Source organism: Crocodylus porosus, unplaced genomic scaffold (genome assembly GCF_001723895.1).
Source record: "Crocodylus porosus isolate Cpor-Errol unplaced genomic scaffold, CroPor_comp1, whole genome shotgun sequence".
In the NCBI taxonomy this organism is placed as follows: Eukaryota; Metazoa; Chordata; order Crocodylia; family Crocodylidae; genus Crocodylus; species Crocodylus porosus.
The window spans coordinates 58,097,873-58,106,967 of NW_017728931.1; the positions used below are offsets into that span (position 1 = coordinate 58,097,873).

General features: G+C 42.2%; 1 protein-coding gene across 8 annotated transcripts in view; it reads right to left on the reverse strand.

Annotated features, from left to right (window-relative positions):
• Positions 1-9,095, reverse strand: part of ANKS1B (ankyrin repeat and sterile alpha motif domain containing 1B) — an 837,577-nt gene that overhangs the window by 700,377 nt on the left and 128,105 nt on the right. For all 8 annotated transcript variants that reach the window (XM_019545115.1, XM_019545114.1, XM_019545113.1 and 5 more), the window contains 2 exons: positions 7,136-7,211; positions 4,524-4,625 (listed from right to left, as the gene is read on the reverse strand). In XM_019545115.1, coding sequence (XP_019400660.1) covers positions 4,524-4,625; positions 7,136-7,211 — 178 coding nt within the window. The remainder of the gene's footprint in view (positions 1-4,523; positions 4,626-7,135; positions 7,212-9,095) is intronic.

The window sequence follows — 9,095 nt, forward strand, 5'->3', positions numbered from 1 at the left end:
TCGGACTTGATGAGCTGCTCAGGTCCCTTCCGACCCTACGAACTATGAAACTATGATACATTGATTCGGATCACTGTCCCTGATTCAGCTTGGCCAAATTCAAATCTGAAGATCTGATGCCGATTCGGAGAATCAGGAATTTGGACATAGACACAGCTTTAAATGTTTTTTCTATATACCTCAAGGTACCAGCGCGGCTTGTGAATGGTGTGATGCTGGGGGGCATGGAGTGTCCCACATGAGTGGCGAGGGGGGCCCTCTACATGCTCAGTGGTGAATCAGGAAATGGACCAGAAGTACTTCCAGTGTACTTCCGGGTCCGAGAGAGACTCCCTCTGTCCCCCCGGCTCAGCGTTTGCCCATGGAGGGATCCCAGGTGCCCAACCAGGCCCAGGAGGCACCAGTCACCGAGCCAGGGGGACCCCCAGCATGCTCCCTGTTGGACCCAGAAGTGGACCAGAAGTGCTTCTGGCCCACTTCCGCATCTGCTGCCAAGCGCATTGGGGAACACTCCACGCTTCTGTGGGACACTCCATGTGCCCCAACATCACAACATTCACAAGCCACCTGTTGCCTAGATGTATGTAGAAAAAGATTCAGGGATTTGGACATATACACAGCTTTAAACGTCTTTTGCCATGTGGGCAGGGACTGCTGGAAAATGGAGTTTACTGCCAGCCAGATCCGGCCCATGGGCTGGAATTTTTCCATCCCTGCCCTGTATCCTGTGCAGAGGTTCTTTCCTATCCAATGAGCTGGAACTTAGCTAAGCTTGGATTAAATTTTCCAAGATCCTAATGAGCAGAGAGGTGGTTAGCTCTATTAGTCTCCAGTCAGGCAGAAGGTAATACAGGGTGGCACCTAAGGGTGCTTATACACATGCTCATATGTGTTCCAATTACAACATATCAAAGCAGACTCAATTAAGCACATCTGTTCTGTGTTCTAATAATATTCTAGCATTGCCACAGCATCATATGTATAGTTTCATAGTTTCTAGGGTCAGAAGGGACCTGAGTAGATCCTCAAGTCCAACCACCTGCCATGGCAGGGAAGAGTACTGGGGTCAAACGACTCCAGCAAGGTGTACATCTAGCCTCCTTTTAAAGACCCCCAAGGTAGGAGCCAGCACCACTTCTCTTGGAAGTAGGTTCCAGACCCTAGCCACCCTGACAGTGAAGTAGTGCCTCCTGATATCTAGCCTAAATCTACCCTCTGCCAGCTTGTGAACCTTATTCCTGGTCACTCCTGGCAATGCTCAGGGGAACAGGGACTTCCCCAGTGCCTGCTGGTCCTCTCTGACTGGTTTGTAACAGGCCACTAGATCCCCCTTAGCCTTCTCTTGTGGAGGCTGAACAGGTTCATGTCCCATACCCTCTCCTCATTGGGCCTGCCCTGCTGCCTCCTGATCATATGAGTGGCCCTCCTCTGGACCCTCTCCATGTTGTCCACATCTCTCTTGAAGTGCGGCGCCCAGAACTGGATGCAGTACTCCAGCTGAGGCCTGACCAGGGCTGCATAGAGGGGGAGGATCACCTCTTTTGACCTGCATGAAATGCATCTGTGGATGCATGACAAGGTACGTTTGGCCTTCCTAACTGCCTCCCCACACTGCCGACCTATGTTCCTCTTGGAGTCAATGATGACTCCAAGATCTTTTTCCGCCTCCGTGCTGACAAGAGGGGAGTTATCTAACCTGTAGGTATGGTGCTTGTTGTTCCACCCCAGGTGCATCACCTTGCACTTGTCAGTGCTGAATCCCATCCTAGTCTCATCCGCCCACCCCTGTAACCTGTCTAGGTCCGATTGCAGACTATTCCTCCCTTCTAGTGTGCCCACATCCCCCCACATCTTAGTGTCATCAGCAAATTTGAACAGGGTGCTTTTTACCCCCTCGTCCAAGTCACTGATGAAGATGTTGAACAGTGCGGGCCCGAGGACCGAGCCCTGGGGGACCCTACTGCCCACATCCCTCCAACTTGAAAATGACCCATCCACCACCACTCTCTGGGTATGGCCCTCCAGCCAGTTAACGACCCATTTGACTGTGTAGGTGTCGACACCGCAGCCCCCCAGTTTCTTAATGAGAACGGGGTGAGAGACAGGTCGAAGGCCTTCCTGAAGTCCAGGAAGACTATGTCCACTGCTACCCCTGCATCTAAGGATTTGGTGATCTGGTCATAGGAGGCCACCAGGTTGGTCTGACAGGACCTGCCTCTAATGAACCCATCCTGGTTGCCTCTACGCATAATCTCCCCTGCTGGCCCCTCGTGGATATGCACCAGAAGAATTCTCTCAAAAAGCTTGGCCAGGATCGAGGTAAGACTAACTGGCCTATAGTTTCCCCGGTCCTCCTTCTTCCCCTTTTTGAAGATGGGAATCACATTGGCCCTCTTCCAGTCCTCTGGCACCACTCCAGAGCACCACGAGTGCTTGTAAAGCCATGCCAAGGATCCTGCAATGACTTCAGCCAATTCCCTCAGTACTCTAGGGTGGAGTAAGCCCATGCGAGTTTAAAAATGGCCACTGAAGGGGATTTAACTAAAGCTCATCAAACCAGGTCTGGGACTAGGGTTTAACTCAGCCACCCCAAGACTACTACCAAGTAGTTTTGAAAGCAAGGGAGTTAACCTGAACCTCATGACCCAGCAGACACCCTGTGTGTTGAAGCAATTGCAATACTCTCTACCTCTGTGTCCCTCTCTCTCTTTCCCCCTTTGCAAACTGTTATTGTATGAACAAGTTTAGACATCTAGTTATTGTTAAAAAATAAGAAGAAGAAGAAGAAACAAAAAAACCCTCAGAAATCGTGACTGGTCCCTTCTCCCGGGCCAAGCATTATAAGAACCTAGGAGCCATTTTGTCAGCTCCTCCATGGCAACCAGGGGGTGGGGTTGCTGTCAAGGGGCAGGGCTACCCATGCAGCCTTTGACCGCTTGCCAAAACTCATTAAGCAGCCCTCCAGACAAAATAATTGCCACCCTTGAGCTAACTGGTTAAGAGAGGTATGATCTTCCGTAGGTAACAAACTACTTTGTTAGATGCTTCATCAGAAGATCACAATGCTCAACACAGGCTTCAGCTTCAACAGGAATACCCATATAACACTTCTATGGGAGAGTTACTCTATTAGTTTATGAACAGGAAACTGGGCTTATGTTTAGCAGAACTAGCAAAGCATTTTTAACACTAACTGCTGCTCAGCACTCTTCACTCACTCAAGTTTTATCATGAGTGAACTAAACTCCAGACTGAATTCAAGCTAAAAACATATCAGAGTACCAATGGAGTGCCACAAGGAAGGTGTGAGGGTGCTCATGTCTTCTTTGTGTTCATGTCCTTGTAATTTATCATTTCCACGTATCAGTGCTTTGTGTGCATTAGGGGCACAGTGGTGTCATACTGATATGGCTTGAAGCCAATGAGTGACTTAATACTCAGAGAAAGTTCTGATTCACAAAAAAGAGACACACTGCAGAGCCATATTCAGGTGCTGATATGCCAATAAACATGACATTTTTTCCTTCAGGAGCACTTTGAAGAAAACTTGCTAATATATGCAATTTCTTGCAAACTTACCACAGGAGTACTACGCTAAAGAGATCAGATAAATGTCGAATTTGATACAACAGTGCCAGAGAAAAAAAATGCAGGTGGGAATATGCTGTGGTATGCAACAGAGTAGAGAAACGTACTGAAATGCTTGAAACAACCACTGCATATGAAATTTAGACAATCATAGTGAGCTACCTTATGTGGCATTCTAAGCATGTCCTGACACCAAAAATAAAGATGGAACAAAAATATGCAATACAGAGCTTCTTTTCCAATGACAATCAAGTGAGAGCTGATTTTTACAATCAGAAGGTAAAATGCACCCTCTGGAAGGGATGGTACCCAGCATTCAATTGCAAGCCTGAAATATGTTTCATGAACCATTCTTAAATATTTGTATTCCATCAGTCTCACATTAAGGAACCAAGATCAAGAATGACAGTCTTGTATAGAAAGTCACTTTACAGAAATTATATTATTACTATCATCAGAATAATTATAGAAACTGTAATTACAGCTGATCTAAAGTTTTTCAGGTTTCAAAAAAAGACTAAATTTCACTAAAAGATTAATAAATGGATTTGTGATTTTTTTTGTCTTTTTCAACCAGCTATATTACTAAAATTAACAACCAGCTTCTATAGTAATGAAAATCATACATTTTAGTGAAATTGATATGAAATATTACACAGTTAATTTTACAGATTAATGTGCAAGGAGCCATGCAAACCAACTCATCGCATTAGTGTAACTTTTTACATCTTGTTATCAAAGGAAGGAAAAGATGCACCATTGCACTCTGTACAGCAAAATGCAACCATTGAATTTTGTGTATGTAGAAGACAATAAGCATGTACAGCTGTCTTTTTAATTTGTAGTAGGAAAATTATAGGTAATATCAGAAAAAAAGAGATTTTGCTATTCTCAATTAACTTTCATTCGGCCACAGGGTAACTTAAATGACTTACCTTGAAGTAGAGCAGCAATTTGGAGTGATTGCTGAGATGGATGTTCTTTAAGAATATCTAAAACTGTTCTACCTAAACTGTCCTTTATGTAGGCATCAATTCCTGAAAAAGAAAATTATTGTGTTCTATTGAAAGCGAAGCAGTTAAGCCCAAGTATTGCAAACTATAAATGTAGTACATTAAGCTCAACTGTCTTGTAAATTGGTTACAAGCAGTTTTACAAGTGAAATGGAACAAACCACTCTGCTACAGGTAATTTTCAGCACTGCTTCCTGGTACAGAAATCAACACATTGTTCTAATATTTCTGGGCACAATTAGACTGTAATCCTCTCCAAATTGATCTTATTCACTTGGGATTTAGGTAGCTGGTGCATTGCACCTGTGCCCCTTTTTTGGAAGCAATGCTGAAAAAGCTATTAACTTTGGAACTTCAAGTTAGCATGTGCCAAAGTCAGGCAACAAACTGAAATACTCATGTGCAGCATGACTAGGGTTGCACTAGCAGCCAGACAGTTTCCAGGTAGAACGTTGCTACAGTAATTTGGTGGCTCAAGTAACTGTGCTATGGCTACTGAAAGTCAGTGATAGTCATGACCTGCAAGTTTGAACTCTGTCCTTGGTATGTCAGATAAAATGTATTGTACATGTTTCTTGTTCTTTCCAGAGTATCATTTTTTAAAGTTTTGCAGTGAAACCAAAGTTTCTAGGTTCAAAAGTACAGTAAAATCCATGTACAGGCTGTGATTTTACTTAAGGTATAACATCACAGAAATTAACACTGATTAAACAGAGGAAAATGAAAGACTAGGAGACAATTATAGTAATGTTATTCATGGCTCATAATAAGTTTATTCATTCAATAATGAAAATGAATATGATCAAAGGAAAGCAAGTCAGTGGGTCATCAGATCAGTGGGTTTGGATATACAGCCTCACTCAAATGAATAGCTAATAAAATGTTTACATTTTTATGAGTTTTATTGGGAAGAGTTATGATATATAAGTAGTTAAAACAATTACTGTATTTACTCAAATGTAAAACAAGGTTTTTGCTGCCCAATCAGCATGGAAAAAAAAGCTCCTCATCTTACATTCACATACAAGGAAATCTCATTAAATACAATGTTAATAAACGGCTGCAAAAAGCAGCATGTGCTCAGTAATGGAAACCAACTATGAAGTTGATTAAATGCAGCCAACATTGAGCATGACTATAAAACACATGGCCCATATTGGGCAAAAATACTGACGGAAACCCTATCTTTTTTTCTTTCTTTTTTTTTTGTGTGAGGCCCTTGAAAAAACTGGGCAGTGCCCCCCCAGAAGAAAATGAGCACCAGGCCTGGAGGTACTGTAATACCAGGCTGGGATTCAGAGAAGCCAGAGAAATCTCCAACATGTCCCCCTCCCTTCCCCCCTAGGTGCCAAAAAAGCTGATGGAAACCTATCGCAATTATATTTATGAAAATTCTTCGTGTACCAGGTCAAATTAGCCAGATCAGTTTCAAAACCTTTGAATCATTCAAAAGCCTTATTACTGGAAAGTATCCTTCAACCCAGATTTTTCAACCTTGGGCTTCAGATACTTCCAAATCCTCTGGCAGGATGGAAACCTACCCTTTTTTTAAAGGAAAAAAATTGTTACCAAAGACCCATCACATGCTTGCCAAGTTTTTAATCAATTAAGGGATCATCCCCCCTAATATTAAACTAACACCCACTTCCTTCATTTCCATACTTTTCTTGTTATAGCCAACAACATGATGGGGTGCAGAGGTAAGAGAGATGTTTCCAGTGTACAGCCCCATCTTTCAGAATGATGCCTTCAGGCCAAGGTATGAACCATAATCTGAAAGATAATGTCACCTTGGAGATATCTGAGCTCAACAACCTGTTCCCATCTGTAAGGCAGGATCTGGGAAATTTCCCCTGCTAGCAGATGATGGAGGACCTCTCCTTGCCCACAACCTGTAAACCTAAATTTAGCAAGGATACTTCTGGAGGGGCTAAGATCCACTTTCTCTCTTCCCTGTGTATATGAGCTAATATATAACATGTCTTGTTCAGCAGGGGACATATAAGCCCATAAAATAATTACTTTTATTTACCTAAACTTCCTTGCCTTGAGGTGTCTTAGGAAACCAGTGTTCTTGGGACAACAACACAATTGAGGGATGCTGGATATAAAAAAAGGTTTTAACCTAACCATATAATTCCTTTCATCTCCTTGTCTCCTACCCACTTTGAAGGGTGAAGAACCTCTCTTAGGATCTACCACATGCCTGGACAAGTGATCGCTTCCTACCCTTGAAGTAGAAGGCCCGGCTTACTGTACAAGAAGACTGCCCTTGGCAACTGAACACCAGCATGTGACTAGAAACTTTCAGAGCACCTTGTGGCCTATTACATGTTCATCTTTGTTCTCTAGAAGTTGGCAAACCTCTAATATGTAAAGATAATGTCATCAAAATGTCTCAGCATACATACCATCTCTGTCTGTTGTCAACCTAAGCATCTGGGTTGGAACAGAAGACTGAAGAGAAAAGGCACTTTTTGAAATGAAGGACATTTCTTAGTCTAAAAAAACAAATATAATGTAATTAGGTTTACCTGTTTCTAGCAAAATACGTACTACATCCACCTTTCCAAATAAAGCAGCTTCATGTAGTGCACTTCCCTTTTCTGTCTGGAAAAGAGCATTATGAGAGCATTAAAACAGTAAAATAAAATACCAAGGAATCCTTTCAAAAACAATATATTTGGATAAAAAATATTTACTTCTTGCTCTCTTTTATCTTAATTAAAACCATTGACTGGGCAAGAACAATTCCCAATAATATTTATTTAAATAATCCATTGCTTCAAGGTTAAAGCACAAAGAAATGGAGGCACTCTTATTGAAGAAATAGCTAACAAACAAACATAAGATACAGTATATGTAGGCCCTGATCCTCCAGTTCTGTATTACATAAAATCCCTGGTGAAGACAATGAATAAAATTGAATAAAATTTGCAGCACTGGCAACAAAAAGTAGAGAAAGCAATGCTGCTCATCATCAAAGTCATTGTGTTCCTTTCATATAAAATTTACAGCTATAGTAAAAACTCTAATGAACTTCCTGGAACCTTTGGCTCCTCTCCCTTTTGAGGTAAAAACTTGGGGTTTGTTTTAGTTTTCCTTGTGCTTTATTTGATTAGTTAGTTAAAGGATTATTTTGTTTCAGTTTTGCTTCCTCCAAGGAGTGCATTTGGGTAGATGGGGGTCAGTGTCGTGCATACAATTCTTGCTATGATGGAAAAAATACCTTTATCCTGTGCAACAAAAGAATACGTTTTGTCATCCTGTTTTTTTCAGAATGTTACTGTCTTGCAGTAACACAAATCATATACCTTTCTGGTGCAACATGGCATGCAACACAACATTAAGTATTACACAGCTCTTCAGGAGCAAGAAGTATAGTTCCAAATAAATGTTGGTAACTGAAAATAGGTGCTGTACTTCGTTTCTGCATTACTGTACTTGAGATAAACCAGAATTCTTAAGGGCAGTGCTTTTGCATTCATAACTGATCTGCAAATATACTAACATAATTTTATTTTCTATACTATAGCAAATAAATTCAAGACTTATGATCAGTTTTCTCTATCTTACTCCCTGCAGGATTTTGTGCCCTTTAGGAGTATGTTCCCTATAAAGTAAGTGTTCTTAGTGTGACTAGAAATCCTCCTTAAAAGGACATTTATTGTGATGGATGCCAACCATATTTCATAGGGCAATAGAATATATTTTGCTCTCCTCTGTGCTAATGAAATATGGAACAATTTTAATAAGTACCATTTTCTACACAGCATAATTAGGCTTGAGGTTCCCTTATAACAGGCATATAGTAAAAGACAGCACCTAGGTTCAGTAAAAACAGGCCACACCTGAAAGTGGGACATTGAAACAATCAAAGAGAAAAGGTGAGAAAAGTTACAGGTAATAACATTAAAGACTATAAGGACATATAAATTAGCTGTATGTACAATTTGCAGACTTAATTGCTAGGGCTGTGCTTCAGCAAAGCTTCGGTCCCTGATTTGATTTGGCTTGATTCAGTGGCTGAATTTCCAAAGCCAAACTGAATCAGGAGACGCTTTAATTTCCCTGAACTCTCCAAATTGATTTGGAGAGATTCGGCGATTCAGACATAGACACAGCTTTAAATGTTTTTTCTACATACCTCTAGGTACCAGTGCGGTGGATGGAGCATCCCACAGGAGCATGGGCGGATGGTCCCCAGTATGCTTGGTTGCAGACCTAGAAGTGGATCAAAAGCACTTCTTGTCCACTTCCGGGTCCACCAGGGAGTGTGCCGGGGAGTCTTCCCTCCCCCCCCCGCACTCCTCCAGCTTGACAACTGGTGCTTCCTGGGTCTGGGGCGGCACCATCCGTCTTTCTAAGTAGAGACCAGAACAACCACCTCCCTGCTGGGCCCCCCTCGGGCCCCGGGGGAGGCACACCTGGGCCACGGGTTAGCGAGGATTTAGTTAGGGAGCTTCTCGAGGGGTTGGACGTATTCAAGTCAGC